Genomic DNA, 15,204 nt, shown 5'->3' with positions numbered 1-15,204 from the left:
ATGTATTCACATATACCGGGTCCACTGCAGATTTGAAGTTGCGGATTTTACAAGGCACAAAAACAAAAAACGTTCTTGTAAAATTGAAGATCCGCAACTTCAAATCAGTAGTAGATCCGGTTTGTGTAAATGCACACTAATGGTATGTCCACATGCTTTGTTTGTCGCAAATTACTTCAACAGTGAGGTGCAAATTTGCAGTGTGGAAACATACCCCAATGTTATGTTCACACAAACGCTGCTGCTGTGTATTTTCCTACCTTTTTAATGGGAAGGAAACTTAGCTGCAGAAAATATGGCACGTAAGACCCTAATGGGCTCGTTCACTTTAGCAGATTTCGTTCTCTTAGCGGGATGTCCGCAGCTCATTTTCAGCAACGGAATCTCCGCTGTGGAAAATCCCCAGAGGACCCCACTGACTTCAACAGGGTCTATAGAGGGGATTTTGCTGCTGAAAACCAGCTGGAGAGCCCGGCCCTTTCAAACTCGCACAGAGAAACACGTTGCGAGTTTGAAACAAAAGCCGCTCGAGCCCTAAGGCTGCATTCACACAAACCAGATCCACTGCAGATTTAAAGTTGTTAAATCTTCAGTTGCGGATTTCACAAAGCAATCACTTTATTGACATGCTAATAAAAAATACTAAAGAATCCTTGTAAAATCTAAAATGTTAAATTGTGTTTTACAACTTCAAATCTTCAGCAGAGCCAGTGTATGAATGCAGATAAATACAGAGAAATCTGCCGGACAGCAGGAAATACAGTGCACAAATTGCTATGAGCATACACACAAACACACGGCTATCCCATGGCGGCCCTGTGTATGCAGTAAGGTTTGGAGGCGGGCCCATGTGTTACAGTCACGTTGGCACACACAGGGCTGCAGCAGGGTAACCGTGTGTTTGTTAAAGGGGTACTCCCGAGGAAAACTTTTTTTTTTAAATCAACTGGTGCCAGAAAGTTTAACAGATTTGAAAATTACTTCTATTAAAAAATCTTAATCCTTCCAGTACTTATTAGCTGCTGAATACTACAGAGGAAATGGTTTTCTTTTTGGAACACAGAGCCCTCTCCTGACATCATGACCATAGTGCTCTCTGCTGACATCTCTGTCCATTTTAAGAACTGTCCAGAGTAGGAGAAAATCCCCATACCAAACATATGCTGCTCTGGACAGTTCCTAAAATGGACAGAGATGTCAGCAGAGAGCACTGTGCTCCAAAGAGAAAATAATTTCCTCTGTAGCATTCAGCAGCTAATAAGTACTGGAAGGATTAAGATTTTTAATAGAAGTAATTTACAAATCTGTTTAACTTTCTGGCACCAGTTGATTTAAAAAAAAAAAAAAAAAAAGTTTTCCATGGAAGTACCCCTTTAATAGCAAAACTTGCAGCATATTTGCTGCTGCCCGGCAGATTTCTCACAGCATGAAATACGCTGCCTATGCGCTATGTATGATGGTGTCACAATTACAGGATCCTGCACATATCTGAAGCTGCAGATTGTTTGCAGCAGATTTCAATGTAAACTGATTGACTGAACACAGCTTCAAATCTGCAGCATCAAATATACACGGGATACTGTATATGTGAATATTTGATGCTGCAGATTTGATGGTGTTTTTAATCATCTAGTTTACATTGAAATCCGAAAAATGGAATATACAGAGGATCCTGTACATGACGGTAGTATATTTACATGTATTTTGCTACCCCATCAAGTCAACGTATCGAAAGATCTGCAGTAAAACATGCCCCATGTGACCGTACCCTTAAGAGTAATTCACACACGTAGGATCCGCTACGGAAGATGTAAAAGATGTAATTGTGGACATTTAACTGCAGATTTTACAAGACAATTCTTGTGTAATTTTGACTGCTTTAAAAAATATGCAACTATGGATCCTGTGTGTTTATGCCCCATAAGGGTGCGTTCACACGTACAGAATCTGCTGCATATTTTGTGCAGCTGATTTTGCTACCCATTAACTTCAATGGGAATCTAAATCAGCTGCATAAAATATGCAGCAGATTCTGTACCTGTGACCCTACCCTAAGGGTGTATTCACATGTACAGTATTCTGCGCACATCTGATGCTGCAGATTTAAAGCGGAGATCCATCATTGAGTTAACATTGTAATCTGCAACAGATCCAGTACCTGTGAATACTCCATAAGGGTCAGTTCACACGTCCTTGTTTTTAACTTTAGATTTGCTGCAGCAGATTTTGCTCCACATTGAAATCAATGGCCAGCAAAATAAGTTGCAAAAATAAGAAGGTGTGAACTGCCCCATTGACTTCAATCGATTAAACTACTTCCTAAAGTCTCCCCAGGACCCTCTCCCCTCCTGTCAGTCACCTCTGAGAAGAGCGATAACATCCCGTGGTATATCCGAGCTCTGCGTCATGTCGGGCGGCTGTGGAGCGGCACCTCACACGGCTACAATTACACTCAGCCTGCTGTGAGGGCGCGGGTCACGTGGTCTGCGGCGGGCGGGAAAGTTTCCTTCAGCGCAGTGAGAGGATGTGTGACGCAGAGACGAGCGCGGTGTACATGGTGTGAGGGAAGTCATGACGTAATAAGGAGGATATATGTGAGTTCTCCTGCCACTATATGAGTGTTATGTATATTCATGCTTTATATAGGTTTTCTATACTGCGTGCTACGTGTGCAGCCAGTGTGTAGGTGCAGCAGGGTAAGTATAGTAGCGCTCCGTAGGGGAGGGGCACGTTACTGGGCACGTCGGGCCAAGTATAGGAACGCTCCTGAGGGGAGGGGCACGTTACCCGGCACGTTACCGGCACGTTACCCAGCACGTTACCCAGCATACCGGGACAAGACGGTCAAGTATAGGATCGCTCCTGAGCAGTGGGGCACGTTACCCAGCACACCGGGCACAAGACACGGAGAGTCCAGACGCCATGGATCTGCTCTGCTTAGAGGTGGACACGGTGAGAAGAGCCCATGTAGACAGCAACCTGCTGACTGACCGGGTGCTGAACAACCTGCTGAAAGCCCAGGAGACCCATTGCCCCTGCATCCACTACTTCACCTCCGTGCAACCGGACATCCAGCCCTACATGAGGAAGATGGTGGCCACATGGATGCTGGAGGTCTGTGAGGAACAGAAGTGTGAAGAGGAGGTTTTCCCACTCTCCATGAACTACATGGACAGATACCTTTCTCTTGTGCCAATAAGGAAAAACAGGTTACAACTGCTGGGGGCAACCTGCATGCTGCTGGCCTCCAAATTAAAGGAGACCATCCCTTTAACTGCAGAGAAACTTCGCATTTACACTGATAATGCTGCCTCCATAGAGGATATACTGAACATGGAGGTGTTAGTACTGAAAGAGCTGAAGTGGAACATGGCCTCCGTGACGCCTCACGACTTTATAGAACATTTGCTTTACAAAATATCATTGACTGATGATACCAAGCAGATCGTGCGCAAATACGCCAAGACCTTTATGGCTCTCTGTGCTACAGAGTTAAAGTTTATTGTCAGCCCTCCCTCCGTGCTAGCAGCTGGGACCGTGGCGGCCGCCATACGTGGTCTACATTTGGGCAATGCAGACGGCGTCTTATCTTCTAGATGCCTTACCCTGTCCTTATCGCAGGTCATCCAGTGTGATCCAGACTGTCTGCAGGCTTGTCAAGAACAGATCGAGTCACTCCTAGAGTCTACTTTGCGTCACACATCCCAAGAGACTGATAGCTCACCCATCATGATGTCCGTGGTAGAGGAGACAGATCCTTCCAGCACCCCACCCCATGTCAGCGATGTGAACATCTGAATACGGCAGGAAAAAAAGAAGAGTTTTTGGTTACGGAACATGAACTGTGTATATGGCTCCTGCGAATAACTACTCCCATAACTGTGATGATGAAAGCCAGTCCTATATACATGTGACCTAAAATTACACACCACAAAAAACTCTTACAAAAAAAAAAAAGTACTGGCAAAAGCCAATGTTGGTGTTTGTGCTAAAACAGCGTAACTACCCAAAGAAACAAATATATAGCTTTATTCCCCATGGCTGAAGTCACATAATCTAGACACTTAGGGGGCGATTTATCAAAACCTGTCTAGAGGAAAAGTTGCTGAGTTGCCCATAGCAACCAATCAGATCGCTTCTTTCATTTTTGAAAAGGCCTCTGCAAAAAAGAGAGAATCAATCTGATTGGATGCTATGGGCAACTCAGCAACTTTTCCTCTGGACAGGTTTTGACAAATCTCCCCCTTAGGGTATCTATCAATCAAAACTATTGGGGGAGGGGGGGGTTTGAAGCTGTTGGAGAATGCCCCTATGACTCGTGATTCGAGCAGTATGAAAGTGATGACAGGTTCCCTTTAAAGTCCTCCCACATCTAAAATCCTCCCATTCTATTTGGTCAAATATTTTCTATAAATACTATCAAATGATTACCGGAGCCCGATAGACTGGTTTATTTTCTCTAAATATTATCAAATGAATACTGGAGCCCAATACACTGGTTTATAGTTTATGGTTTGTTATAAATTCTGTACTATTTATTACTGATCCTACACAGTCAATCCTGTGAATTTCTTTCTTTCTATAGTTCATACTAAATGGAGATCTTAAAACAGATTGTTGTAATGCAGATTGGTGTTCTACAGAGTGTTCTGTCACGATTCTAAACACCCCCTGTTAATTGTGAAACATTTAGCAAATAAAAAAATGTTTAATAAAAATGTTTAAAAAAAAAAACTGAATCACCTAGGTAGCTTGCTTCAGAGTCCCGTTGCAGCAGAGTCCCATTGTTTTCAATGGGATTTTCCTGCACTATGCACACTGCAGAATTTCCACGGCAGAGACATCTACGACGGAAATTCTGATTATAGGCTCCTCAGAAAGAATTGACATGTCAAGTTTTTCTGTAGAATCAATTGAGAAGCCAGATTTCCAAGCGGTCCAAGCACTGGAATATTCTGAGGGCCCCCGCTCTCTCCAAAATGTTTGCCAGAAATGTACTGAGTGGACATCTGCTTTGTAAATATACCCTTAGTGGTGGGAACTTGGCTGTATTTTTAGGTTCTGGAAACAAAACAACTGCTTTTGCTAGGAGTGTTTGTTGAGTACAGTGTTAAGAGTCTTAGGTTATCAGAATAATTTATATAGACACAGCAGTACATGTTTTTTTTTTTTCTCCTTTAGCCACGCTGCAAGGTCTTCTGTGTTCAGTTTTGTGTCTTTGCAAAGGGCATGTTAAAGGGGTACTCTGCCCCTAGACATCTTATCCCCTATCCAAAGAAAAGGGGATAAGATGTATGATCGCGGGGGTCCCGCCACTGGGAACCCCCGCAATCTCTCCTGCAGCACCCCCTGTCATCTGGTGCATGGAGCGAGCTTCGCTCTGTGCCTGATACTGGAGATGCAGGGGCCGGAGGACCGTGATGTCACAGCCTCACCCCCTTAATGCAAGTCTGTGGGAGGGAGCGTGACAGCCACCACGCCCTCTCCCATAGATTTGCATTGAGGGGACGGGGTCGTGACGTCACAAGGGGGCGGGGCAGTGACGTCACGATCCTCCAGCCCCTGCATCATGAGGCACGGAGCGAAGCTCGCTTTGTGCACCATATGACAGGGGGTGCTGCAGGAGAGATTGCATGGGGTTCCCAGGAGTGGGACCCCCTTTAAAGCTATGTTGAATTTTGTGTTTTTATTCTTCACCTGAAAAACACCCAAAAAGCTGCATCTGCTCCTTTTTTTCATTTTTTTTATTTATTATTTTTGTGTTTTTATTTTCTGGCATTTTTTTAAATGTGTGTAAACAGACAATTTTATTCCCTGTGGCAGTTTTTCACTGTCTTTAGTGTTCCACTTCGTTAGTCTGATGTAGGGCGCCTGGCCCACGGAGTGTAAAGAGGTGTGCATTTTATCACTTCTTACCTCTACCGGCTGTATAATATACAGAAGTGCATATACTGATGGAATTCCCTGCTCCTAGCAGTACAAGGCGTCAATAACCATTTTATTTAAATAAAAAAAGCTGTAGGTCATCCCTGAGAAGAGGGCCCATAAAGCAATGTGTTCCCAAACAGAGAGCCTAGAGGTGTTGCTAAACTAAACCCCCCCCCCCCATAATTTTTGCTACACGGTTGCCATATACGTTTTCTATTTAAAAACCGTATGCAACCGTATAGCAAAACGTATTTATAGATATCTCCGGTTTTGTAAGTTGTAGTGAAGGTACGGTCTTTGCTTTTTTTTCCCTGTGCACAAAACCATAGTCAACCACGGTTTTGTGCACAGTTTTGTACTGTTAATTTAAATTTCCTCTGAAGCTATCCGGGACTTCTGCAGCGCTGCGATACTACTCCTACTCCCATCATGGAACAGGCTCTGGTCCATGATGGGAGCAGTAGTATCGCATCGCTGAGGGTTGGCTTATGCACATCCCCTGGCTTCGGGAGTCTGTATTGACTCAGGAGGAGTCTGTAGTGACTCATCAGCAGTAGCACTTGTACTACTACGCCCATCATGGAAAATAGTCTGTTCCATGTTGGGGGTAGTAGTACAGGGGCTAAGGGAGAGATCGCTCTGGGTTTAACTCCTGAGACCCGCTGCGATACTAACTTAGGCCTCCTTTACATATATGCGCCATCAGGTTTTTCCCCCCACCGACACTGCAGAAAATGAGGCAAGAACTGATCCCATTCCTTTTAATGGGACAATTCACAATCATCCGGCATCTCAGTTTGGATGCTGGATGATTTGACTCGCAGGACCGGCATCGACAGGGGAACACATCTTGCAGCGTCCCCCCCCCCCCGTCCGGCGATCACAAACAATGGATGCCAGATGATGCCCAACTGATGCACTTCTGGCATCAGTTGTGGCAATTTTCGCCCAGTTTCGCCGGAGCCGGACTTCACATATATGTAACTCTAGCTTTATAAGTAGGGAAGCGGGCAGCATGCTCTGCTCCCAAGTTGGCCGGTAATGTAAAGAATAGAACTTCTCTGAGCTGTAACTTTATTTTCCCTGCTGGAAACCCTGATTGGCCGGCTCTGACTGGACAATCGCGGCTCTCGGCAGGGAATTTGAAATTACATTTCAATTTAAATGTGACGTAAATGGCGGGTGCCACTTTTAATAAAATGTGTCACAGAATAAAAATAAGCACCAAAATAAAGGTGCAAAAGAGAAAGATTTATCAAAAGCTGTGTGGAGGAAAAGAGGTGCAGTTGGCCATAGCAACCAATCAGATTGCTTTAGTGTTTCAGAGGCTTTTTTAACCCCTTTCCGACCCATGACGTACAGGTACATGATGGCGTACCAGTAAGTAATCCTCAGGACAGGGGATAAGTGTCTGATCGCAGGCAGTCCAACCTCTGGGACCCCCGAAGATCTCCTGCCTGGTGCCTCGCTTTCTTGCGTGATCAACGCTCTCTGCTCCGTGCAAGGAGACTGTTGACTGTTGCACAAAGCGGTGGTTGACACTTCCCCTTCATGTATTCCTATAGGAGAGCTGGAGGTATACAAACGCTGTATCTACGGCTCTCCCATAGAGATTTATGGAGGGGGCATGTCCGGTTCTGCTTTGTGTGGGGGTCGACACAGCTTTGTTCGTTGGAGAGCTAGGGCGCCGGGCAGGAGGTCACGGGGGTCACATTGGTAGGACACCCGCAAACAGTCATTTACCCTGCAGTACTCCCTGAAGATTCAGCACAGTAGAGCACATAATCAAAACTTTCTGTGCCAAAAATCTAATACATTGTGGGTCAATAAACTGACTTGCATGATTTGCAATTTTGTACTTTTGTACCTTGCTTGACTATGGGGTGTGGATTAGAGGAAAGTGGGCATGTCTTATTTTTAAAAGGTTTGTTTAATCAGCGTCACCTGCACTAACCTGTTGGTACAGGTTTGTAGTGCGGCTGAAACTGATGAAAATTATACTTACTATGGCCTGATCTGTGGCCCTTTTCACCCTTTATCCTCCTCATATAATCAGCAAGCTTGGTGTGTGGGCGACACTTCAGGAGCACACTGTCGTCATGGCTGCTGCATACTCAAACCTGCTCACATCCGAGCGAAGTGAGGAAGCAGCAGCTGTGACATCACCTTGCACCTGGAGCACTGCCTGTGCACCAAGCCTGCTAATTATCAACAACCATATAAGAAGGGCCAACAGGGATGGGCCTGTGGTAAGTATCATTTTTATCAGAGTCACCCGCACTACAAGCCTGTACCAACAGGTTAGTGCAGGTGACACTGATGACAGATTCCCTTTAACCCCTTAATTAAGGACCAGGCCATTTTACACCTTAGGACCAGAGCGTTTGTTGAACATCTGACCACTGTCACTTTAAACATTAATAACTCTGGGATGCTTTTAGTTATCATTCTGATTCCTAGATTGTTTTTTCGTGACATATTCTTCTTTAACCCCTTAAGGACGCAGGACGTAAATGTACGTCCTGGTGAGGTGGTACTTAACGCACCAGGACGTACATTTACGTCCTAAGCATAACCGCGGGCATCGAAGCGATGCCCGTGTCATGCGCGGCTGATCCCGGCTGCTGATCGCAGCCAGGGACCCGCCGGCAATGGCCGACGCCCGCGATCTCGCGGGCGTCCGCCATTAACCCCTCAGGTGCCGGGATCAATACAGATCCCGGCATCTGCGGCAGTTCGCGATTTAAATGAACGATCGGATCGCCCGCAGCGCTGCTGCGGGGATCCGATCATTCATAATGCAGCACGGAGGTCCCCTCACCTTCCTCCGTGCGGCTCCCGGCGTCTCCTGCTCTGGTCTGTGATCGAGCAGACCAGAGCAGGAGATGACCGATAATACTGATCTGTTCTATGTCCTATACATAGAACAGATCAGTATTAGCAATCAAGGTATTGCTATGAATAGTCCCCTATGGGGACTATTCAAGTGTAAAAAAAAATGTAAAAGTAAAAGAAAAAAAAAAGTGAAAAATCCCCTCCCCCAATAAAAAAGTAAAACGTCCGTTTTTTCCTATTTTACCCCCAAAAAGCGTAAAAAACATTTTTTATAGACATATTTGGTATCGCCGCGTGCGTAAATGTCCGAACTATTAAAATAAAATGTTAATGATCCCATACGGTGAACGGCGTGAACGAAAAAAAATAAAAAAAGTCCAAAATTCCTACTTTTTTAATACATTTTATTAAAAAAAAAATTATAAAAAATGTATTAAAAGTTTTTAATATGCAAATGTGGTATAAAAAAAAAGTACAGATCATGGCGCAAAAAATGAGCCCCCATACCGCCACTTATACGGAAAAATAAAAAAGTTAGAGGTCATCAAAATAAAGGGATTATAAATGTACTAATTTGGTTAAAAAGTTTGTGATTTTTTTTAAGCGCAACAATAATATAAAAGTATATAATAATGGGTATCATTTTAATCGTATTGACCCTCAGAATAAAGAACACACGTCATTTTTACCATAAATTGTACGGCGTGAAAACAAAACCTTCCAAAATTATCAAAATTGCGTTTTTCGTTTTAATTTCCCCACAAAAATAGTGTTTTTTGGTTGCGCCATACATTTTATGATATAATGAGTGATGTCATTACAAAGGACAACTGGTCGCGCAAAAAACAAGCCCTCATACTAGTCTGTGGATGAAAATATAAAAGAGATATGATTTTTAGAAGGCGAGGAGGAAAAAATGAAAACGTAAAAATTAAATTGTCTGAGTCCTTAAGGCCAAAATGGGCTGAGTCCTTAAGGGGTTAACATAGTGGTAAAATTTTGTGGTAACTTGCATCCTTTCTTGGTGAAAAATCCCAAAATTATATGAAAAATTTGAAAAGTTTTGCATTTTTCTAACTTTGAAGCTCTCTGCTTGTAAGGAAAATGGATATTCCAAAATATTTTTTTTTTTATTCACATTTACAATATGTATACTTTATGATTTCATCATAAAATTGATGAGTTTTTACTTTTGGAAGACACCAGAGGGCTTCAAAGTTCAGCAGCAGTTTTCCAATTTTTCACAAAATTTTGAAACTCGCTTTTTTCCAGGGACCAGTTCAGGTTTGAAGTGGATTTGAAGGGTCTTCATATTAGAAATACCCTACAAATGACCCCATTATAAAAACTGCACCCTCCAAAGTATTCAAAATGACATTCAGTCAGCATTTTAACCCTTTAGGTGTTTCACAGGAATAGCAGCAAAGTGAAGGAGAAAATTCACAATCTTCATTTTTTACACTCGCATGTTCTTGTAGACCCAATATTTGAATTTTTACAAGGGGTAAAAGGAGAAGATTTATACTTATATTTGTAGCCCAATTTCTCTCGAGTAAGCACATACCTCATATGTCTATGTAAAGTGTTCGGCGGGCGCAGTAGAGAGCTCAGAAGGGAAGGAGCGACAAGGGAATTTTGGAGAGTACGTTTTTGTGAAATGGTTTTTTGGGGGCATGTTGCATTTAGGAAGCCCCTATGGTGCCAGAACAGCAAAAAACAAACAAATGGCATACCATTTTGGAAACTAGACCCTTTGAGGAACATAAAAAGGAATAAAGTGAGCCTTAATACCCCACAGGTGTTTCACGACTTAAGCATATGTAAAAAAAATAATAAAAATTTTCACTAAAATGTGTGTTTCCCCCCCAAATTTCACATTTTTGCAAGGGTTAATAGCAGAAAAGATCCACAAAATTTGTAACCCCATCTCTTCTGAGTATGGAAGTACCCCATAAGTTGACCTGAAGTGCACTGGGGGCGAACTACAATGCTCAGAAGAGAAGGAGTAATATTTGGCTTTTTGAGAGCAAATTTTGCTAGGGGGGCATGTCGCATTTAGTAAGCCCCTATGGTGCCAGGACAGCAAAAAAAAACACATGGCATACCATTTTGGAAACTAGACCCCTTGAGAAACGTAACAAGGAATTAAGTGAGCCTTAATAACCCACAGGGGTTTCACGACTTTTGCATATGTGAAAAAAAAATGTTTTTTCACAAAAATGTGTTTCCTCCCAAATTTCATATTTTGCAAGGGTTAATAGCAGAAAAGACCCCCCAAAATTTGTAACCCCCATCTCTTCTGAGTACGGCGATACCCCATATGTGGCCCTAAACTGTTGCCTTGAAATACGACAGGGCTCTGAAGTGAGAGAGCGCCATGTGCATTTGAGGCCTAAATTAGGGATTTGCATAGGGGTGGACATAGGGGTATTCTACGCCAGTGATTCCCAAACAGGGTGCCTCCAGCTGTTGCAAAACTCCCAGCATGCCTGGACAGTCAACGGCTGTCCGACAATACTGGGAGTTGTTGTTTTGCAACAGCTGGAGGCTCCGTTTTGGAAACAGTGGCGTACCAGATGTTTTTCATTTTTACTGGGGAGGAGGGCTCTGTAGGGGTATGTGTATATGTAGTGTTTTTTACTTTTTATTTTATGTTAGTGTAGTGTAGTGTTTTTAGGGTACAGTCACACAGGCGGGGGATCACAGCTAGTTTCCCGCTGGAGTTTGAGCTTGCAGCAGAATACTGTAACTGTAACCCCTGCCCATGTGAATGTACCCTGTACATTCAAGGGGGGGGGGGCAAACCTCCAGCTGTTGCAAAACTACAACTTCCAGCATGCCCTTTGGCTGTCCGTGCATGCTGGGGGTTGTAGTGTTTTGCAACCAGTGTTCCTCCAGCTGTTGCAAAACTACAACTCCCAGCATGCCCAGACAGCCGAAGGGCATATTGAGAGTAGTAGTTATGCAACAGCTGGAGGAGAACAGTTTGCGGACCACTGTGTAGTGGTGTCCAGACTGTAGTCCTCCAGATGTTGCAAAACTGCAACTCATAGCGTGCTCAGGCATGCTGGAAGTAGTAGTTCGGCAACATCCGGATGTTGCCGAACTACAACTCCCAGCATGTCTGAGAAGGCTTGGAGTTGTAGTTTTGCAACATCTGGAGGACTACAGTTTGGGAACCACTGTATTAGTGGTCTGCAATCTGTGCCCTTCCAGATGTTGCATAACTACAACTCCCAGCAAGCCAAGACTGTCCAGACAAGCTGGGAGTTGTAGTTCTGCAACATCTGAAGGGCCAGATGTTACAAAACTACAACTCCCAGCATGCCTGGACAGTCTTGGCAAGCTGGGAGCTGTAGTTTTGCAACATCTGGAAGGGCACAGTGGTCCAAAAACTGTGGACCTCCAGATGTTGCAAAACTGCAACTCCCAGCATGCTCAGACGCCAGGGGCTGTCTGGGCATGCTGGGAGTTGTAGTATACAGGGTCCCAATACAGCAATGCATGTCGCTTTACGGCGACGTGCATTGCTGTAAAGGGCCCAACCGCGGCTGAAGAGGAACTCACCTGTCGCCGCCGCCGTCTTCATCACCGGGATCCGGGTCTTCAGGGATGAGGAGCACTCCCCCGTCCCCCGCCGCGTCCTCCGATCTTCCTCCCGCACTCTCCGGGCCTCCAGGGGCTGGGGAGAGCGGGAGGAAGTAACCGCGCCCCCCCTGCGATTGTTCGGTTAGTTCTAACCGACGGATCCCAGGGGATAGGAGGAGGTGGCACCTCGCTCCTAGCCTCCAGCATGGTCTAATTTACCAGGCGGTCGGGTCCCAGATGGCGCGATTTCGCCGGCCATTTGCGGCGATCACCGACATGGCTCCCCTCTGCGTTTGCCCTGGATCCCTGCTGAAGGATTTCAGCAGGGATCCGCTTCCGATCTCCGCCAGGTGCGCGGCAGAGACCGGAAAAACACCAGGACGTCCGGGGCGTCCTTGGTCCTTAAAGCCCAGGGTGCGGGGACGTCGCCGGACGTCCTGTGTCCTTAAGGGGTTAAATGTGCCACTGTTTTGGCTTACATTTTTTATATAAAAAAAAATAGATCTTGCAAACTTACAATAGACAGTTTAAGGGTCTATTCACACATACTCTATCCTGTGCATATTTGATGTGCAGAATTTGAAGCTGCAGATTTGAAGCTGTGTTCAGTCATTTGATTACATTGAAACCTACAGCAAAAAAACTGCAGCTGGAAATCCTGTACATCAAGTATGCACATCATTCTCATTGTGTAAATAGACCCTAAAGAAGGAAGCTGTCCATCATTACCAGCAGATGTCCCCTGCTGATAGCAGCCGGCATCTGCCAGTTATGACGTGGACCCGACTCCGAGGCCATTGCCATATTCCCTTCACCCGACCCATGAGGTACCAGTATGTCAATGGTCGGGAAGGGGTTAAGCCATGTAACCAGTGATCTCATGACCAAATTGTAGTAATGAAATGCATAAATGCAGCTGCGCTGAAATGAAACAAATGGTGCTGCGTTGAAATGAAACAAGTGGTGCTGTATGAGTGTTGAGGTTTTGTTTTTTTTGCCCACACTAATGCTATCAGCAGCTTACATCTGCAGGTAATAACAAACATCTGTGATTGCTCTGATGTCCATCATTTAAATTGTTAAATGCCGCAATCTATACACATCACAGCATTTAAATATTAAATGCCGCTAATCCTTGGTGTCTAGGGGACTCATTGGCACCCCTGCAATGTAATTGTGGAGTGCTGATGGGTTGCTGGTGAAGCCCAGGGCTTTACCTCCGCTCCCGGGTCTTCCCTAGCTCTATAATTGTAAAAGCCTGTGATTGTTCTGGCTTCCTAATACATTACAGTATATGATAAAAAAAAAGTACGCAAAGTCATAGTCCGTGGCACTGACCTTTTAAATGTCTTCACTTCTACCTCCTCATACAAACCACAGTCAATGGTAATGTGCGTGCAAGTGTAGATGCTTTCCGGTGGAAGCAAAGTGGTGCCTCTCCCCGCGAGAGGAACAGCAAAACTGGAACAACGGCACAAGCAGAAATAATGGGGGGCACTCACAAATGTTGCAAACACCAACCAGCTTCTTTATTCTTTGGGTGCAGTACACAGCGGTGACGGGGCGCCGGGTCAAGACAGGTGTGTGATAACTATTTTGCGCCGCTTCTGGCGCTTCCTCACACCACGTCTAATGTGACAGCGGCAGCCAGGTAAATACACTTCCTGCTGATTGCATCATAGGTACAGTGGGGTTCAAAAGTTTGGGCACTCCAGGTAAAAAATGTTATTAATGTGCATAAAGAAGCCAAGGAAAGATGGAAAAATCTCCAAAAGGCATCAAATTACAGATTAGACATTCTTATACTGTGTCAACAAAAGTTAGATTTTATTTCCATCATTTACACTTTCAAAATAACAGAAAACAAAAAAATGGCATCTGCAAAAGTTTAGGCATCCTGCAGAGTTAATATCTTGTACTGTCTTTCAATTCTTGTTTGAGGTATCTTTGCCCATTCTTCCTTACTAAAGTCTTTCAGTTCTTTGAGATTTCTGGGCTGTCTGTCCCGCACTGCTCTTTTAAGGTCCATCCATAGATTTTCAATTATGTTGAGGTCAGGAGATTGTGAAGGCCATGGCAAAACCTTCAGTTTATGCCTCTTGATGTAATCCCCCGTGGATTTCGAGGTGTGTTTAGGATCATTATCCATTTATAGAAGCCATCCTCTCTTTAACTTCAGCTTTTTCACAGATGGCATCATGTTAGCATCCAAAATTTGCTGAAATGTTATTGAATCCATTTTTCCTTCTACTCGTGAGATGTTCCTTGTGCCACTGGCTGCAATACAACCCCAAAGCATGATTGATCCACCCCCATGCTTAACAGTTGGACAAAGGTTCTTTTCATTAAATCCTGTTCCCCTTCTTCTCCAAACGTACCTTTGCTCATTCCGGCCAAAAAGTTCCATTTTAACCTCATTGGTCCACAGAACTTGTTTCCAAAATGCATCAGGCTTGTCTATATGTTCATTTGCAAAGTTCAATGATTTTTGTGATCAGGACGTAGAAGAGGTTTTCTTCTGATGACTCTTCCATGAAGACCATATTTGTACAAGTATCTCTTTATAGTGGAATAGTGTACCACAACTCCAGTGTCTGCCAGATCTTTCTGGAGGGATTGTGCAGTCAAAAGGGGGTTTTGAATTGTTTTTCTCACAATCCTGCGAGCTGTTCTGTCTGATATTTTTCTTGGTCTTCCAGATCTTGCTTTAACTTCCACTGTTCCTGATGACTGCCATTTCTTAATTACATTACGAACAGAGGATATTGACATCTGAAAACGTTTTGCTATCTTCTTATAGCCTTCTCCAGCTTTGTGTGCGTCAACTATTTCAGTTTCAGATTTCTAGACAAC

General features: G+C 44.2%; 2 protein-coding genes and 1 long non-coding RNA gene across 6 annotated transcripts in view; 2 read left to right on the top strand and 1 right to left on the bottom strand.

The window, feature by feature from the left end:
* SKAP1 (src kinase associated phosphoprotein 1) overlaps nt 1–2,709 on the bottom strand; it is a 430,073-nt gene extending 427,364 nt beyond the window's left edge. For 2 of the 4 annotated variants that reach the window (XR_008849179.1, XM_056547764.1), the window contains exon 1: nt 2,360–2,707. Coding sequence is in view for 3 of the 4 variants with exons in the window: in XM_056547764.1 (XP_056403739.1) it covers nt 2,360–2,408 (49 nt within the window). In the remaining variant the exon portion in view is untranslated. Of the gene's footprint in view, nt 1–2,359 lie in introns of all 4 variants that reach the window. The other 2 variants (XM_056547763.1, XM_056547765.1) reach the window with 1 other exon arrangement.
* Nucleotides 2,502–15,204, top strand: part of LOC130296341 (uncharacterized) — a 61,047-nt gene continuing 48,344 nt past the window's right edge. The window contains exon 1 of the long non-coding RNA XR_008849180.1: nt 2,502–2,594. This is a non-coding gene — a long non-coding RNA (uncharacterized LOC130296341). The remainder of the gene's footprint in view (nt 2,595–15,204) is intronic.
* LOC130296340 (G1/S-specific cyclin-D1-like) lies at nt 2,810–4,097 on the top strand. Its single transcript, XM_056547768.1, has one exon. It carries the CDS (start codon nt 2,923–2,925, stop codon nt 3,796–3,798), a length of 876 nt encoding a protein of 291 aa, XP_056403743.1. The 5' UTR covers nt 2,810–2,922; the 3' UTR covers nt 3,799–4,097.

The sequence above is a fragment of the Hyla sarda genome, chromosome 12 (assembly GCF_029499605.1).
Source record: "Hyla sarda isolate aHylSar1 chromosome 12, aHylSar1.hap1, whole genome shotgun sequence".
Lineage (NCBI taxonomy): Eukaryota > Metazoa > Chordata > Amphibia > Anura > Hylidae > Hyla > Hyla sarda.
This window is presented reverse-complemented; position numbering and strand designations above follow the sequence as displayed.

Coding starts and splice junctions, on each gene's coding strand:
- LOC130296340 (XM_056547768.1), top strand. CDS start 2,923: ATGGATCTGCTCTGCTTAGAGGTGGACACGGTGAGAAGAGCCCATGTA.